The sequence below is a fragment of the Gigantopelta aegis genome, chromosome 9 (genome assembly GCF_016097555.1).
Source record: "Gigantopelta aegis isolate Gae_Host chromosome 9, Gae_host_genome, whole genome shotgun sequence".
Lineage (NCBI taxonomy): Eukaryota > Metazoa > Mollusca > Gastropoda > Neomphalida > Peltospiridae > Gigantopelta > Gigantopelta aegis.
The window spans coordinates 61986769-62007389 of record NC_054707.1 but is presented as its reverse complement, the minus strand read 5'-3'; the positions used below and the strand labels follow the sequence as shown (position 1 = coordinate 62007389).

The 20621-nt window shown below is 36.9% G+C and overlaps 1 protein-coding gene and 1 non-coding gene across 2 annotated transcripts in view; one reads left to right on the top strand and one right to left on the bottom strand.

Annotated features, from left to right (window-relative positions):
- The window catches only part of LOC121381684 (probable C-mannosyltransferase DPY19L1), a 53404-nt gene extending 48273 nt beyond the window's left edge, over positions 1-5131 (bottom strand). The window contains exons 1-2 of the mRNA XM_041511027.1: positions 4966-5131; positions 2281-2305 (exon numbers count right to left, since the gene is read on the bottom strand). Coding sequence (XP_041366961.1) covers positions 2281-2305; positions 4966-5131 — 191 coding nt within the window. The remainder of the gene's footprint in view (positions 1-2280; positions 2306-4965) is intronic.
- A 5253-nt stretch (positions 5132-10384) lies between these two features.
- On the top strand, positions 10385-10607 carry LOC121382402. The gene has a single exon (XR_005959169.1). It is a non-coding gene; the product is annotated as a small nucleolar RNA U3 (small nucleolar RNA).
- The last annotated feature ends 10014 nt before the right edge of the window (positions 10608-20621 follow it).

The window sequence follows — 20621 nt, the reverse complement described above, 5'->3', positions numbered from 1 at the left end:
ATATATATACTACATTTCTTATACTACATTATATGGTATCCCGGGTTATTGAAGTCTGGTATCCAAAATTAAATTACCGGTATCCCCGGGAAATCGGGATACTGTTAATCTCAAATTGATTGTAGTAAGAGTAATGCTGTTTATAATCTGTCAAAGTATATGCAATGCAATGTCCAAAGTCAAAAGATTCCAAACCCACAACCACCTAGTATGGGTACTTATGATCTGTTTTGTTTTCATTATGTACAGGTATCCTCAAATTATTTTCTGGCAAAAAGCCTGATATGGAATGGTGTCTTGGCTTGTAAACATGTGTCAAGTTGTCAGGGATCGAAATAAGTTGAAAATGGTCATTCAGGTTACCAGGAGGTTACCACATGTTGAGAAAGTCAAGAACAGTATTCAATCTTCACAAAGTCTTATTTAAACAAAAACTGGACCACCTAAGTTTGGATTATTTATTATTCACACACATACACACACACACACACACACACACACACTCACACTCACACTCACACTCACACACACACAGAGAGAGGTTTATCACTGTACATACTGCACCTTCAACAAGGTGACATGATTTTGTGTTTCACATCACATATACATAAAAATGAACATATTCATATATCTGCATAGATGTACTTATTTGTATTGAATACTACTGATGAAAACCGTATAACTTAAACAAAATGTTAGCCTGTTCTCAAATACTGTATTAATATTGATCCGGTCAAGCTGTTACAGTTCAATTTGTCAATATAGTTTAGGTGTGACTGAACAACACATCAGGGTTTCTGCCAGAGTATGAAGTATAAAATTACATACCCTAAAATCTAGGATATTAATTAATACATTTTAATTTTTTTTTAGAAACATTAAAGCACGAGATCTGCTGTTTAAAATTTGCCATTGAAATACATGAAATGCAGTGAACAAATTTAAAACATTTAAAACCCACAATCACTTAGTCTTAGTTGGGGCACTTATTATCCATTTTGTTTTTACTACATACTCTCAAATAATTTTCTGGCAGAAATCCTGCGTGACATGTCAAAAACATGAAGTTGAAAAATCATTTAGAGTTGATATTTTACCTGTCAATTCATTAACATAATGATAATATTTTACCTTTCTATTCATTGACATTATGATAATGAACTACAAAGCATCTAAGGTTTTAATAAACTTCAGGAGTAAAAACATAAACAAATATTTCCAATGGCCTGGGGGATTACGAGTTTAGAAAAGTTACTAGTCCCCACAAAATATACCCACCCTGTAACCCATTATTGGTTGGAACCATGTAACTGCAGATGTGCAACATTTGTGGTTGATATAGAAAAAGCAAACTTTAGTATGACTGCTTAATAATTAGGTTAGATCATATTTAACTGGCTTGAGGGACTAGTGTCATTTACATTCTACTCGTCATCAGCAAAATGTTCTACTTGACTGATGCTCAAAATTAACAGAAGGCATGCAGGCAGCAAATGTTGCTCAAAATACACATATATGCTTTCTGATAATCAACTTCACAAGCAGTTTTTGCTTTCCATCTTATTTTTGACTGAGAATTCTTGATTTCCAGGATCTACATGTATGATATACCGGTACACTTCATGTCATTCATATTGGCCTCAAGTCTTCCAAATTTCTGTTACGTCTAATTGGGAGTCTACTTTCGAGGCTAATTTCTAGAACTGCTTCTGGTGAACTTCCTAGAATTTGCTTCCAGGTTTCCAGCTTAAAATTTAAGAAGCAAAGATTGCTTCCCACTCGGACTCCACAAAATGAATTTTAAGCCTAAGCAACTTTTAAATTCTACCCATGAACTTGCAAGGGAACAAATTTCCGAGATCGCTATACAATTTTAAACCATTAAACAGTAGTTGCTAATAGGGTTTCCACGAGTACTCAGGCATGTTTACAATTATCAATATTTGAATAAGCATACAAAACATACTATCTTTTGGTAACCCAAAATTTTGAAAAGCATACATCAAAAATGTTGATTTAGTGAAGAGTATGTTTATCAAAATTGTTCATTTCAAATCTTAACGCCATATGACTATACAATGTACATGTATAGATGTTCGTGAAACTGAATGGCCCTGACCTTCATAATTTACTCAAAATGGCTGCAAGTGTTAGTTACCACTGAGTGTGTCATATATATGTATATACTTGTATTTAAACATATTCATGCGACAGAAATATACATCCTAGCATTTACAAACATGTACATTAATTCATAAATGTTTTAGTGCAGGTACTTACCTATGGGCCACTGCAACTATTACGGCTGAAAAGACAAAAGATATGCATCTGACAATCACTTAATACATTAATTTTACATGTCTTTCAAAGCCTGATGACCATGCATATAAAAAATGTATTTTGTTTAATTGCACCACGAGAGAACATTGATATGTGGTAATTTTGACATATAGTCTTAGAGAGGAAACATGCTCCATTTTTTCATTAGCAGTAAGGGATCTGTCCCATAGACAGGATAGCACATACCATGGCCAGTTGTGGTGCACTGGCTAGAATGAAAAATAGCCTAATAGGCCCACCGACGGGGATCGATCCCAAACAGACTACACATCAGATGAATGCTTTACCACTGGGCTATGTTCCACCCCTACCAAGCATACAAATAAACTGTACAGCATAGGAAATAGATGTTAAACTGCAAAAAACACCCTGATTAATATATATCTACACTAAAAAATTAAAATGTAAACATAAATTTGTAATGTAATAAATAAAAACTTCTTTTTTTAAAAGTATATAAATAAATAAGTATAAATATATAATTTAAACAAGAAGTTATATTTAAAGATATTTGTGCCATTTGCTTAGGGCAGTTCCAGAAATGACAACATACATACATGTATGTACATTTGCATAGGTAAAGGACACAATAATGATATTTTATGTCTGGTTGGTCTGCTGTACATATTTATTTCCATATAAAATGGTATTACTGTTTTGTGGGTGATAATATATCAGGGATCACAGGGATCAGAGGTTCCGGGTCCCTGACTATTTTACCCTAATCTCCCCTTATTGTGATCCTTGCTGATCTATTTATGTCAAACCAGCCTCGGTGGCGTCATGGTTAGGCCATCAGTCAACAGGCTGGTAGGTACTGGGTTTGGATCCCAGTCGAGGCATGGGATTTTTAATCCAGATACCGACTCCAAACCCTGAGAGAGTGCTCTGCAAGGCTTAATGGGTACGTGTAAACCACTTGTACCGACCAGTGATCCATAACTGGTTCAACAAAGGCCATGGTTTGTGCTATCCTGCCTGTGGGAAACACAAATAAAAGATCCCTTGCTGCTAATCGGAAAGAGTAGCCCATGAAGTGGCGACAGTGGGTTTCCTCTCAAAATCTGTGTGGTCCTTAACCATATGTCTGACGCCATATAACTGTAAATAAAATGTGTTGAGTGCGTCCTTAAATAAAACATTTCTTTCTTTCTTTCTATTCATGTCAACTTTGTATATACATTTTTTTTAGTTTCTATGAAATGGTTGCAATGTAGAGGGTTGTAATCCAAGAGTGTTAAAAAAAAATCTGATGGCCACAAGGTACGTGTATTTGAAGTACCAGTAAAATTTGAAAACTAGCAAATATAGTGGAAGTAGAATATCTGACTTTTTGTTTTTGGCGTCTTACATATTCATTGAAACCAGTCTAAACCGGATACCTATAAAATTTGCCAATTATTCCTAAAATTTGCATTTGGTGAATTTGGCAAGTGGTAGAGCTAGCCCAGGTTGTTTTGGTGGGGTTTTTTTTTTTTTGGGGGGGGGGGGGGGGAGGATTGGGGGTATGAGTTAATAAAATTAGTAATAATTTATTTTTAAATTATATTACATGTACATACACATATGCACTTATTTGGTATTAACTGGAATTATTGCCATGAGAGAGTTTATACCAGAGTGTACAAAGGGTAAAATAACAAACTGTGAAATCATGGAAATTATTTTTATATATTTTAGAAAAATACAGCACTGGAACTGCTTTTTACTAGTCAATATTAGTTGTCAAATACATGAAATGCAGTGTCCAATTTCAAATTCATAACCATCTAGTAGGATATGGTCTGTTTTGTTTTTATTACGTCCCCTCAAATAATTCTCTGGCTGCCAGCACGACATAAATACTATATTATTAAGTACTACGGTACATGATATACACATAGTACTGAGTAGATAATTAATCTTCAAATAAATTTGTTTTAAATCCACAATGGACCATTTTAAATATATAATGGACTACCAACATGTTTAGTCATGAGTTCATGGACTCAATATTTTTTGGATGAGTAAGAACCATATAAGTGCATATCAGGGTTTCTCCCAGAGGGTAAAACTGCTATGGTGCCATACCCAAATACTTTTGCAGATTATATTTTTAAAATGAACCTTTTGACAAAATTAATTACTCTTATCATTACTGTATAACTGTCTTAACTCTAACCGGGCCTAATCCATATTCTTTCTGGGGGAGGCCCCCACCCATACACCCTGTTGATTATGCTTGCATTCAATTCCATAGTGCCATACCAAAAACATTTTTTTTTTTGCATATAAAAATTCACCCACCCACAGGTATCCCCAAACAATAACATGAGATAACTATAGTATTTGCAATAGCCTATCATTAGGGGTTTCTGTTTGGGGTTACCTGTGCTGCATGCACCACCCAGCCCTACCCTCAACAATATGATAATACACTGGTACTTTTAAATTAGGTTTGACCGACATGTCATGGTTTATTGTAGTGACAGTAATTCGCAAATGCGTCGATAATGTAGAGCCGTACTTCATCGCCGATAGCTAGATCGACCAGCTCACCGACAAAAGTGTTGAAAAACTTGTTTGGTTGGTTTGGTTATCTCCCTTTTAAAGCAAGTTTATGAATGGAAATAAAAAAAAGCTTACCTATTACTAGCAAAACACACGTATACCGTGTGTTTACTAAAATTCCATTGTCTTTTTCTTTGTCCTTTGATTCATAACGTTTCGTATATCTATTGCGTGAAATATTATGCCGTCCAGACGTACGCGTTTCACTACTTTGGTATTGACTGCGTCGATTAGCTCCCATCTTGGAATAAACTGGTTTCCTGCTCTACAGTACGCATCAATAGAATTTTACATGGATTAAAGCTGCAGATTCGGGTATATTTTTACTTAACAAAACCCGACCCTAGAATATGTATACCTTTAGTCCTTCCCAGCCTCCACGAACATTGTTTTTAAAATAATTTCAGCTTGATTTGACATAAGAAGAAAACTAAAAGTTTTTTGTAAAAAACAAAAATCCCCACTATTTTTGTGTGCAATTTACAAAACAATCGGCTCAGAAATAAATAACTTGTCAGCGGCGGAACCAAAATATCCATTTGGGTGGGGGGTGGGGGACAATGGCATGAGGCGGAGTGCCATGGGAACTTTTGGGGAGGTTTGGAGGGGGATAAAAATTAATATATAATAAAATTATAACTGTCGCAAATTTGACGGGGGGCGTTTCGGAGAGTGAAACGTTTAGTGGTATAGCTTACAGCCAAAACATTCTAACACAAAACTTTTCTGCGTTTTATCAAAACATGTATGTTGTTCAACAAAACATGTACTTATAATAATTTATAAAAATGATTTTAAGAAAAATAATCGAGTCCTCGAGAACCATTGTTAACAGACAACATTTTAAGAAAACTAATATAACAATTTTGATGTCTTGCAATCGTATTATAAGTTGAGCAAATGAATAGGTATAATTTTAAAACTGTTTGATAAAACATTACAAGAAGTTTGCTCAGGGAGCTCTGACCTAATTAAATTCAATGGCTAAGTAACGTTTTAACATTGGCTGTCATCACCATTTTTATTTTAATAAAACGGCGATCGCGATCCAGTTGGCTCAGAATATGGAACTTTAACCATTTTTCGACCCGAAAATAGTTTTGTTATATTTTTCTGATTGATTTTTCCACCGTCATTTTTCGTTTTTAAGCTTGAGGATTCCCTGTTAAAATCGGAGACTCGAAGGGATTTCCGTGTCAAGCATTTTGACAAGAGGCGGTTTCATCCCAGTTCGCTAGCCAATTAATGCCTGAGATACTTGCCGAGCTATCCGTGTAAATATTTTTTTGATTGGTGCAGATTATAATCCGTCATATTTTTAATTGAAAAAGTTGAAGTTTACGAACTGTCTTACTCTCAGCGCATGCGCACTCCATATGTCTGCTCTTGCGAACTTCGTGAAAACGTCAAAGCTTGTAAACAGATATATCAATTTCTCGATTTTATGGGCTCTTATGACTTTGGGATTGATTGTAGATTATGCTAAATGTGTAATATTTGTACTTTTTGTCTTATAAATGACACGAAGGTGTTTTTGTTTGTCTTTTGTCCGGTAACATCAAAAATTAAAAAAATAGGAGAGAAAAAACGATTTTTTAGAAGTAAAGTTATTGCTGAAAACGTAGGTGCCGATTGCCGTGACGCGAACTATAGTGAGGTGTGTGCAAGAGTCCGGTGAACTATAATTCTTTTAGCTTGCATGTCAATCTGAAAGAAAGAAACAAACTAATTGTAAACTGAAATAAACAAAATAAAACATTATGTACAGATTAAAGTGCCCCTGTTACAGAAACACTCAACTCCGAGTGTCAACGTGCAGCAGTATTGTACTCTACAGCACAGGTAAATATTGTATGATTACTTCACCCCTTCTCTGTAATGGTCTAGTCCGGCTCGGTCACAGACGGTCACAAGTATCTCTAAAGAAAGTTTTGCAAGCAGACGCCGTGACAATCGTGTGACCAAAAAAAAAAAAAAAAAAAAATAGTTCTTAAAATTAGAAAGAAAGAAAGAAGTGTTTTATTTAACGACGCACTCAACACATTTTATTTACGGTTATATGGCGTCAGACATGGTTAAGGACCACACAGATTTTGAGAGGAAACCCGCTGTCGCCACTACATGGGATACTCTTCCGATTGGCAGCAAGGGATCTTTTATTTGCGCTTCCCACAGGCAGGATAGCACAAACCATGGCCTTTGTTGAACCAGTTATGGATCACTGGTCGGTGCAAGTGGTTTACACCTACCCATTGAGCCTTGCGGAGCACTCACTCAGGGTTTGGAGTCGGTATCTGGATTAAAAATCCCATGCCTCGACTGGGATCCGAACCCAGTACCTACCAGCCTGTAGACCGATGGCCTGCCACGACGCCACCGAGGCCGGTCTTAAAATTAAGTTTTCTTTCAAATAATAGTCTTGAAAAATCATAGAAAAAGATATTAAGAAATGTGTCGTGCTTATGAGTGGGTTAAGTTCAATCTTGTTTTCTATGCTCGTTTTAATCTTATTTCGAAAATTTCTGTGAATGTGACAGATATGGTAGGTACTTCAGAGCCGTAGCTAGCAGGGGGGCCCGAAAAAATTCGGAAAGCATTATAGACACTTGAAGAAAAGGAGTTTTAGACGACTATTAACTACTCAGTCCCCCTCCCCCCCCCCCCCTCAAAGAAAAAGTTCTAGCTACGGCCCTGTACTTGGTTCATCTCCCGGCGCCGGCTTCCAGTATGCAGATCTATGTAAGGTCTGTACACCGAATTCTCTTATACTAACCATTAGCAAGTATAATCACTAACCCACTACCCTGGACAAACAGTTAAGATAGCCTACCCGAGGTTTGTACTCAGGACCATAAAACAAAGTTTGTACTTTATGGCACCAATTTCTAATTTAGTACTACAAAGTACTAATGTCACAAAACACCACTGTAACAAGAAGTCCTAATTTAAAAAAAAAAAAAATTGTAATGGTATAGGAAAAATGCACACACTTATGTTAGCATGTAATGGATCGATCACGACTCGTGTCACCATATTCACTGTGTATCATCGTACACAGGATATTGCGAGCTCCGAAGAAAGAGAAAGGCAAAGTACCAACGCATCGAGGTAAAACAGACAGAATGGCTGCCACAAGTTGCAGGAATATATATATATATATATATATATATATATATATATATACATATATACATACATATATACATATACATATACATATACATATACATATACATATACATATATATATATATATATATATATATATATATATATATATACATACATATATATATATATATATATATATATATATACATATATACATATATACATACATATATATACATATATATACATACATATATATATATATATACTCTTCAAAAGAAGAAACGCAAAACCACATTGTCGTAACATTTGGAGAATTGATTTAATTATTGAATGGTGAGTCCGATAATTACCAAATGTTGCAGAATTGTTCACAATTCACTCTAGTCCATTGTGAGTAAGTGATAGGACACACCACCAAGGTCAAGGTCATCTGGAGTCAATACCGTGTGTGGCCTCCGCGTGTGTTGACAACTGCCTGGCACCGCCTGCCCATTGAAGCAACCAGAGTACGGATGACGTCCCGGGGGATGGTGGCCCACTCGGCCTGCAAGGCTGCTGCCAGCTCGGGCAGGGTCTGGGGCTGTGGTTGTCGCTGTCGGAGGCGTCGGTCCAACTCGTCCCATAGATGCTCAATTGGGTTCAAATCCGGTGATATCGATGGCCAAGGAAGGACATTAATGTTGTTGTTCTGTAGGAAAGCCGTTGTGAGACGTGCTGTGTGAGGCCTGGCGTTGTCATGTTGGAACACTGCGTTGGCGTTGGCCATAACTGGAACGATGTGTGGCCGGAGGATCTGGTCAATGTAGCCCTGTGCATTCAGGTTGCCCTGCACGTGGACCAGGTCAGTTCTGCCAGTGTGTGAGATGGCTGCCCACACCACGACACTACCCCCGCCGAATCTGTCCACTTCCTGCACGCAGTTTGCCGCATAACGTTCACCACGACACCTATACACGCGACATCTTCCATCATGACGTCGGAGCAGAAATCGGGACTCGTCACTGAACCACACCTGTCTCCATCGCAGTTGAGGCCATTGTCGATGAATCTGGCACCACTGCAGTCGGAGTCGACGGTGTTGTGGTGTTAAGATGACACCTCGAACTGGACGTCTGGCACGAATTCCTACCTCACGTAGGCGGTTCCGTACGGTCTGGTCGGATATCCTGCGCAAACCTGGTATTGCTGCGGCTGTGGAGGTGGCAGTAGTCAATCGTTCCCGAAGGTGGCGTACCCGGATGTAGCGGTCCTGCCCGGGGGTAGTGACCCGTGGTCGACCGGATCTAGGGAGGTCACGTGTTGATCCATGTTGCTGGTAACGGTCCCACAGTCTGGAGATGGTGCTTGGGGACACATGGAATGCCCTGGCAACGGCCGTTCTGGATTCGCCTGCGTCTAGTCGGCCGATGGCATTGTTTCTCTGCGGTTCACTGAGACGTGGCATGTCCTGGATTGTCAACAGTCGGCCAGATATAGAGGCCAGGCAAGCGAACACCCTGCACTTTTATACTGTCGGTGTTCATGTTGCACGTGCAGACAACGCACGTGCAGTGGTGACATGGTTTGCACGTGGCTGCGTTTTTGCGAATATTCACATTTTGGAACTTTATTGTACAGTAGTTGCGTTTTATCGAATGTAACCGTGGGAATGTGTTTGGGACATGCAATGACCTTATATTCACAAAGCATGAACCGGTAGGAAACATAAAATCGGAGTTATAACCCATTTGTACCCTTTTGCGTTTCTTTTTTTGAAGAGTATATATACAATCTAATTAAAATTAGCTCCACTATTACATGTGGATCTAACACCAGCCAGTTGGAGCTCATGTCCACCAATCAAAACCTTACTTGCAGAATCCTGCCAGTGATTTAAAAATAATTTGAAAACATTCCGAATTATCCTGAGGGTATACATGTTTCGTGTGAATTACGAATGCCTTAAAACACATACACATACACATACACATACACATATATATATATATATACATATACATATATACACACACACACACACACACACACACACACATATATATATATACTATCAGTATGTGTTGGTAGTAAGGCCTACATTAAATCAGGGGCGACTTGGGTCAAGCAGTCCATTTGCGCAGGTCACTTGGGTTCTTCGTTCTCTTTGTACATTTAGTTGTATTAAATAATTAAATGAATTGACAATGATATGTTCTGACAACATAAAATTGCAAAACTATCACTTAATGGTGTTCTTGCATAGCTTAGAACGTTTTATGGTTATTAAAATAGAGGTACTACACAAAATAAAATCAATTGGTAAAAATATGCAAAAGGTAACTACCACTTGCGAAGTACTATTGAATTGTTACATATAATATTTTTGACAGTTTTATTATTTAAGATCATACTTTTAGGGATCATTTCTATAGTATGTATCGCCAAGACGTCAAGTAACACTGACGAACGATCGAGACCACGAGGACGAGACACAGCCTCCCCTTCTGAGCGCAAAGCGGGCTGGGAGTGTCGCCGTTTTCTCGGCGACTCACTCCCGGTCATTGATGACCGTTCTTCTCTTCCTGTTGTGGGGAGTTGGAGGAAGGGGAGGCATTCTGAGTGGCTCATCACCTTTTTTAAAATTATAATATAATTAGGTGTAGATTTCCCCCAAGCAGGGAATACTTTATAATTACTTGAATAAGGTACTTTGGGGCACGGGCGTTTGGGTCCCGAGTCCGGTAACACAAAGAGGCAGTTTTCGATACGTGTGTGTGTGGTACGTGAACGTTTTACTCCAGTAACTAGAAGAATGCGTAGAGTACATTTTGCATGTTCGTATAATCTTGACGTGCGAAGTGGCTAAGAACGTATAAATACTTCTCTCTGCATGTATGTATGTATGTATGTATGTATGTATGTATGCGTGCGTTCTTTTCTCAGGATGTAACTATTCCATACTTATACATTTCATAAACGGAAAAACAAAACATGAATTTACCAATGTCAACACAATCCCCCCAACAAAAGAAATTTTTACAGCTGACGACAACAATCTGTCGCCAAAGATATCGGTATACATAAATGTGGTGTATTTTGGCCGAAAAATGTTAGTTGGACAACTGGGGTCATTCAAATATTAGGGGAAGCTTGGAAGTGTTGGGCCACCCCTAATTTCATTGACATAACGTTCGTGGGGGTGGTGGTTTTAGGTCCAAACGCTATGTAGCGTTACAGGGGTATGTGTGCAGGCGCGGATCCAGGATTTTTAAATAGGGGGGGGGGGGGGGGGGGGGACGAGGGCGTGAAGCACCCGAGATTCCTAGGGCGGTCCGGGGGCATGCTCCCCCGCGAAATTTTGAAATTTAAGTGGCCTGAAACGCGATTTCCTCGCATCTGAGTAACAAAATAGCTATATTAACGTATGTTTTTGGTATTGTCAAACTGTTTTTGTTATCTTCAAAATTGGGAAATAAGTGCATTTTTGTGTAATTCCACTCTAGTGTATGCTATAGTTAAAAAAAACTTGACCCCAAAAATAGGGGGGGGGGGCCGGGCCCCTTGGGCCCCCCACTAAATCCGCGCCTGTGTGTGTGTGTGTATTGACTACATATGCGTTACATAACGGACTATTTGTTATAAACACTCTCACGGCGACAATGTAGGGTCAACTCCAACAAGAGCCTTATGTGTTGGAAAGATGCATACCCGGACCACCAACACATACTGACACTTTAGAAAATGAAAAACGCGTAATTTTAGAGTTAATAAAAAAACATGATTATTCCTGCTAACTGGGGGCAGCCATTTTGTTTCGTTTTTGTGACGTCCGGTGGGATAGCTTGGGGCGAAGTGACGTCAGCTCCTGACCATCTCCTGTATGTACAGTGTAAAAAAAACAAAGTAGTAATTTTCGACAAGGCGCTTCTCTTTGATGAACCTGACTTGTAAAACAGCATAAATGACGTAATAATATAATAAACTATTTAACTAAATATTTTTCAAGTTGCATTAACGGAACACAATGGGGTTATAGTATTTTTCTCAGTTAAATAATCCAAAGGAAAAATGTACACTATTAGGCCTATTGATATGCTACGTTGGAGCAAAAATGACAACCCACGATACCCAAGTGATAATTTTCTTTTCTTTGGGACTACGTAAATGGTCAGTTCTGTGGTTTTAGATGGAAAAGACTACTTAATCAATAGTTTTACAGAACTATTTACAGTAATAAACCATGTCCATTACCATTTTAGGGCGACAGGTAATATTCCACAATACCGGTATGTATTTTTGTGTCTACACAGCGTCAATTAATTGGCTCGTCTGGTTACCAATCAAATACACAACTGCCAATCAGGACTCACAGGTAGAAGCAACTAACAGCATAGAAGCTACTCAAGTCACCCATAACAACCTGTCTGTCACGCCCCCCAATTTGTAAATAGACTAGTTTCAGTCTATTTTGTCAAGGGACGTTACTCTTCGCGCGCATGCGCAATATGAATGCGAAATACCTCTATTATGGTCTCACTACACAGATGTCATCTGCCATTGAAACCCATGTTAAACTGCCCAACTTCAAGCGAAGATTGCCCATAGAACGGGTTCTCGTTGGTACTAACAACATACACCATTGCAAACATACATTATATAAGCATTTATTTTCACTCCAAAATTGAGAACATTTCCGTCTCAGTTTTTTGCTATATGACCGCATCTGGCTGTAGTACCGGTCCGAATAGGTGGTTCATTAACCGATTCACTCCGGCTGTCACTTGCGCTGTATACCCATGTCCCAAAAGGTCGATGCACAATATTACAAAATAACATGGGCAAAATACAGCCAGAAGGCTTACCATTAAACATACATATTGTTTTAATTCTTCACCATTTGCTAGAAGTGAATATGTGACCCATAACATGTGTCCCAATTAGGAACTATAGTGGACCGTGATCAATGAACTGTCACCCGGAAGTGATCTGTGTAGTGAGACCTAACTAAGAAAACACTCCGTGTATCATTTCAGTACGTAGGTTAATGCATGGACAAAACATTGTTAATTATTTCGACTTGTGTAGCCACTTTGACAATGGTATTTTATTTTGTATTGAAACATAATATATATAGTGCTGAATATACGTATTGCTGGCTTACTGGCATGTGTATTATTACAGAACATTGCAATGTATGACTATTTATCATCCCGTAAAAAACAGGTAGATTGTGTTTCTCTAGTTCTAAGGCTCATTCCTGACGTTACGCGTTAAGTATTACGTAACCACCAGCTCGCCAGAGGGCGTACTCACTGAGATGATACAAAATGGCTGCGCCCGTTATATATAATAGCCGTCACATTTAAGTGTTTTATTAATTAACTATACGATTATACTTGTTGATATTAAGCAATAATGTGCATTATATATCGTTGAATATGCATACCAGGCCAAATGCCTTAATTGTCCCTCCCTTTAACGTAGGTAGTTTTAGCTGGTGTTCGGTCCGAATATTCGAATATTCGCTCGCTAATTTGCTATTCGAAATATTCGAATAGTATTTTCAAGTATTCGAATAGTATTTTCAAGTATGGGAATATACGAGATCAAACAAAATAGCATGTGAACTGATCTTTGTGGGTTCTTGTATAAGTTTTCAACGCATATTTTGGGGGTGTAGTGTTTTTCATAATTTAAAAGTTCATTATATAATTCAAACTATTAAAATCCCATTATTTACTTCGAATATTCAAATACCATCTTCAGACCGAATACCGAACACTAGTTTTAGCTAGACGTGTACACACAATAACGATAATAAATCGAGTTAAAATGCGAATCTGCGATGTTCCTAATCTCAAAACTACGTTAAAATTATATTAACCTATATAATTACACCTATCGCATGACTTGTTTTGGAATTGGGGGTGGGTGTATTTCCAAATGTTACACAATTTGTTTTCAAATATTTTGGGGGTGGGAGGTTTGTATAGTCTAGCATTACAGAGTGTCACGGAAAGGCAAGGTGTTTAATTTTGACAAAGATAGCGGTAAGTAACATTTGAACTGGGTTTTCGGTTTTTATTATTATTATTATTATTTTTTTTTTTTAATATATCATTCATATGATATAGTTGAGTGCGTCGTTAAATAAAACATTTTCTTCCTTCATATAGCCTAATATATACATGCTTGTGCATGTATATAGATATGTATGTATGTATGTATGTATGTATGTATGTATGTATGTATGTATGTATGTACTCAAACCCACCATGAAAGTTGCCACAAAGCGCACCCTTATTTTTGATCAATTAAGTAAAAAAAAAGAAAGATATTATCTGTTTACAAAAAACTCACTTAAATAATAAAGATAACAAAGATTTATTTAAAGATTTCAAAGGGAAATATTTTATAAATTCGTGTAATATAGGTGCTATTTTATTCAGAGAAGGGTTAGAAATTAAGGTGATTAACGCTCTTAAAGATACAGAAGGGAGGGTTATAAGTTTACTTTGCCAATTTAAGAGCCAGGTAATTAACATAGTTAATCTGTATTGTCCGGTGAACCCATGTCACAGGACTGAGTTTATTGCAAACTGTTCTTTTGTTGCCATGTTACTGCTGATAGTATTAGTACAGTTGAGACACCTTTCAAAAAAGTTCACAATACTAACCCACCCAGTAATTGTAATAGTAGCAACAACCCACTCTGTGATAATAATTCAAATGAATATGTTGAACAACCCTGTATTTCAAGTGTATATTTACCCTCGGCTGATACTCTGTCTACAAATATTAGCTCACCTTGTGGTGGTACTACAAATGTATACTTACCCAGATGTTAGCATACCTTGTGATAATATTTCAAATGTACATCCACCTGCAGTTAATGATATGTTAACACATGTTGACCCACTCTGTGATAGTATCTCAAATGTATACTTAACTGCAATGAATAATTTGCTTACAAATTATATTAGCTCATCTTGTTGTAGTACTACAAATGTATATTTATCTCCTGTTAGAACCACACATGTTGGTATACCTGGTGATAGTACATCACATAGTTATCCATATTATGTTAATACTACTACAGATGTACATATAGTTCCTATTAGCACCACAGATGTTAGCCCACCCTACTATTCAAATGTATATTTACATGTAAATCCATTTAATAATATACCTATAAATGTCAACCCACCATGTGTCAGTACTACAAATGTATATTTACCTTCTGTTATTACCCCAAATGCCGATATGTTTTGTGATAGTATATCAAATATTGACCCATGTTATACCAATACCATAAATGTACATACGGTTCCTATTAGCACCACAAATGTTAACCCACCCTGTATGAGCACTGTCAAAACTGATCAACCTTATGTAGCTGGGGAAATATACCAAAACAAGCCCAATCCACTGACTTCTTGTGACAGTTGTGAAAATACTCAATTATCTTTTATTAGTATTAATGTGTGTGGTCTGAGAAGTAAACTAAAAATCCCTGAATTTGTAGAATTTATATCTAAGTATGATATTCTTTGTTTTACTGAAACAAAAACAGATCAAACAGACTGCATGTCAACATTATTACCTGGCTATACCTTCCTTCTGAATAACAGGGAAAAAAGATTAAATTCATCAGGTGGAATAGCCATTGGTATAAAAAAATGAATTGTCTTCTACTATAGATTTCAATATCACAAATAATTCTGAATATGTGTCTTGGTTTAGCATTCCCACGGAAATTACAGGTCTTCACGGAAAACTAACCATCGGTGTTGTATACATTCCTCCTATTGGATCCCCATACTATAAAGAAAATATTTTTGACATTATTGAAAGTGAACTTATTGAACACATAGAAGAACATAGCCCACTTTTACTACTAGGTGATTTTAATGCTAGAACAAATTGTTTCCCAGATTACACTGTAATTGATACTGACATTGACATACTAAACAACATGGAAAATGACATGTTAGATTTTTTTAATGACATATACAAATTAGAATCATATAATATTCCCATAGAAAGAGCAAGTCAAGATATTGGAAAAGTAAACAGTCATGGTATTAAACTATTAAATATATGTAAGTCACACAATTTATATATAATAAATGGCAGATTAGGACATGATAAAAACATAGGAAAATTGACTTGTAAAGATAGCAGTGTTGTTGATTATGCCATTGGCAACCATCATTTGTTAAAAATAGCTAAACATTTTGATGTATGTGAGTTTGACCCACTTTTTTCAGATGTACATTGTGCTTTAATACTTAGCTTAAATGTTGATAAACATGCTAACGATAACGATACTTCTAATTGTATGGCATATTCAGCTAACAAAAAGCCAAGTAAATGAAAACCTGAAAAATCAACAGAATTTAAAAATAAAATTAACCAGGACTCACTCGAAATCATATCCACAATGCTTGATAATCAGTCTGTTGACATTCAAACACGTGTCGATACTGCAACACAGGCTATGAAAAATCTATTTTTAGATGCGGCTGAATCGACTCTAGGTCATGCACGATCTTGCACGATCAAGCGACGTGTAAAACTCAAAGGTAACCAATCGCTGTTCGGTAAGACACACAGTTGTCGAATTCTACGCGGAAAATATCATGAGGCCAAAAAAACGTATAACTCAAGAATAACTTTTGAAAATAAACAAAGATTAATTAATGCAAGTAAAACGTATAAAAAGTCCTTGCTGAAAGAACATCCGTCCAAAGATTTAATATTGAAAAACAAATGCGACAATTGAGGACAAACGACCCAAAAGCTTTTTACAAACTACTTAAACGACCTAACGAAGATAATAACTTACCACCGTTAGATGATTTCTATAATTTTTTCCAAACTTTAAACAAAGGCGAATCGGACGATAACGAAACAAAAATAAACTTTAATAACATAGACCCAGATAGTGAAAATGTTTTAAACAGTAGAATTTTAAAAAAATGAAATATTAAATGCTATAAAACAACTGAAAAACGGTAAGGCACCTGGAATCGACAATATCATTAATGAATACATTAAAACAACTGCCGGCATAGTACTACCAATCTATATTAAACTGTTTAACATAATCTTCGACAATAGTGTTTTCCCCAATGAATGGTTGACTGGAGTAATTAAACCCATTTTTAAAAATAAAGGAAATCGTTCGTTACCAGAAAATTATAGACCAATAACATTGCTCTGTTGCATCTCTAAACTGTTCACCACAATTTTAAATAACCGATTAAATGCTTTTATTGAAGAAAATAATATACTGAATGAATCTCAGACTGCTTTCCGAAAAGGCTACTCTACTACCGACCATCTATTTAATGTACATTCTCTGATAGAAATTTTAAAGACAAGAAAAAGGAAATTATTTTGTGCTTTTGTAGATTTCCAAAAAGCTTTTGATCTTATTTCTAGAACTTGCCTATGGCAGAAACTGTTAGAAAATAATATTAATAGAAAATTCTTTAAAATAATTTATCAAATGTATCAAGGAATAAAGTCATGTATTTGTACAAAAACCAAAACCTCTGAGCTATTTCCATGCAACATCGGTGTCCGACAAGGAGAAAATTTGTAGCCTGTCCTGTTTTCCCTTTATTTAAATGATCTAGATAATTACTTAAAAAGCCAAAATTGTACTGGGGTATCCCTGGATAGAGCCCCTGCGCGTGCTGTAACCTCACCGTGGTGCAGGGGTGTAACATTCTCTTTGAGAATGGCCAATACAACACAAATTGAAGTTTAGAGTAAAATTCGGTGTCCATAAAATTCTGTGATATTTGTATTTGTATTTTGCACAGTTCTTTACACTGTTTTTGTTTAAACCTTGAATTTTTATGTTGATGTTGATCATCACTTTATTTATTTGCATTACCATAGTTTGACACCCAATAGCCGATGTATTTTTCGTGCTGAGGTGTCGTTAAACATTCATTCATTCATTCATTCATTCCCTGGATAGAGATGAAACGTTCGATAAAACAGCTCTTTACTGTTTATGTTTATTATATGCTGACGATACTGCGCTTCTCGCATCAAACGCCTCTGACTTACAACAATCCCTAAATGTCTTTTCACAGTATTGCAATAAATGGAAACTCAAAGTAAATGCAAGTAAAACTAAAATAATCATTTTCAATGGCACCAGTAATGATTACAAGAAAGTTTTTACACTTGGACATGATGTGCTTGAAAACGTAAAAGAATATAAATACTTAGGTCTTACTTTTACCAAACTAAATACATTTAATACAAGCAAAAAACTACTAACTCAGTAGAAGATCGAACGTGCACATTACGTAACAATAATGATATTGGAGACGAATTTCACCATTTATTCACATGTACTTATTTCACTAACACCCGTAAAAATTTGCTTAAGCCATATTATTATAATAAACCAAGTACAATGTACGCTGAAATTTAAACAACTAATGACGAATAGCAAAATAAGTGTTCTCAAGAAATTATGTTAATTAATAAAAGAAATTATTAATAAATGCAGTAAACCCTAAAATATATGTATATGAATTATGTACAATGTCTTATTACTACCCAAGTATACATGTATATATGTGTGCGCATGTCTGATTAGCACATTTGGTAGGAATTACAATAATGTGACATTACATTACTTTATTCTAATTGTATTATATTATTCCTTATTATTCTATTGCATTTGTATTATACTATTGTCTCTATTACTTTATTGCATTTGTATTAATACTATTGTACTATTGTCTCCTGTAAACCCTATCTTGTCATTACAGTTTATATATCATGTTCCTCATATGCCGTTGTGTAACGGCCTGAGAGTAATAAAGTTCTGTTCTGTTCTGTGTAGATTACTTCTTGACGACGAATGACCAACGAACCGTGACCAACCGCATTCTGTGCGGCGACTTTAATTGCGTGGACAACGGTACGCTCGACCGGACAGGTTCTAAGAAGCAAAAGCTGTAGGGGTAAACGAAGTCAACACAATAATAGACAAACACGCATTACAGGACGCTTACATATATTTATACCTAGACAAGACCTCCTACACATACCATAGCAAAGCATACAAAACATATTCACGCATTGATCGCATTTTAATCTCAGGGCAGTTTATTTCTGGCATGAAAGAAGCTGGTGTGTATCAGTGTTTTTACACCGACCACAAGCTTTTATGGGCAGACTTTACCTTTGACAAAAATAACAAAGGACCGGGACTGTGGGCATTTAACAATAGTGTTTTGAAGATGATGATAACTAGTTTAACGTGCCCATATACCACTAGAGTTTCGAACACGCCCATCCCGAGTCCGACCTCCGATAAGATCGGTGGCCTGACTCGGGATTGAGGGGTGTGTGTGTGTGGGGGGGGGGGGGGGGGGGGGGGGGGGTTAAAGTTGAAAATGGGCAGAATTTTGAAAATAGCAATTAGTAAAAAAAAGTTAATAGAATAAATTTAAAAAAAAGAGAAAAAGTTACAAGCCAAAAATTAAAAGAATTGACTGCTCGGCCGATTATTTATATAATTTGGAGCATTTTAGAAGGACAGTCCAAAAATAAATGAGAGAAAGAAGAGAGAATCTGACTATTTAATAATATTAAAAAAAAGAAAGTAATTTTGACATAAAATTTTGAACGCAGATCTAAAAGTTTAAAGTCCGATCGATATGTCCACGTGAGCGGCCTCGTTAAGGCCGTTTGGGTGTACAGCTTATAGGGACGAGATAGGTTGCATCCCGTCAAGAAAATCACTAGATTGACAGTCAATGGACGTTGAAGGCGTAGTACTGTGCTGAAATACAGATCTCGAGAAGCCGGATCCGTCTGAACGAGAGAGAGAGAGAGTATCAGACTAGGGTATAGTCCAGTCGTCATGGGTTGGTATAGTAGTGCGGACGGGCCCGACTCCGGAGGATACGAGATGGTATCACTATAAAGCAAGGTAAAGTCTAGAAAAAGAGTAGTAGGGGCCGACCCCGCTTCCTATTTCTTCTTAGAATGGGGCGGTCAATCTTCCAGTGCTGCTAGGACAGGCTCGGACATGTAGAGACTAAACGCGAACAACCGTGGCGTTCTGCAGAATGGCTGTCATACGAGTCACGAAAAAACCTAGTCGACAGTCAGACGGAGAAATGACGTGGAGGCAAAGAATCTCGCTAAAAAAGAATCCAACCTGGTGGTGCAGGCTGTTGAAACGAGAAGCGTTCCAGCGTTCAATCAGTTCCAATGGCCGCATACATCCCAGTAGAAATATTCGACCGAGCAGTCAATTCTTTTTATTTTTGGCTTGTAACTTTTTTTCTTTTTTTTCAAAATTCTGCCCATTTTCAACTCTACACCCCCCACCCTTCCATCCCGAGTCAGGCCACCGATCATACGGACATGTTCGAAACTAGTGGTATATGAGCATGTAAAAATTATTCGCACTCGCACTCGCTAATGATAAATCACCGGGCTGTGATGGCTTGACTGCCGAATTCTACCGGAACTTTTTCGGCTTAATTGGTAGTGATCTGGTAGAAGTAATTAACGATGTTTTTAATAAGGAAAAATTAACTTTTACCATGCGCCGTGGTGTAATTGTATTAATTTGGAAATGAAATGAAAAA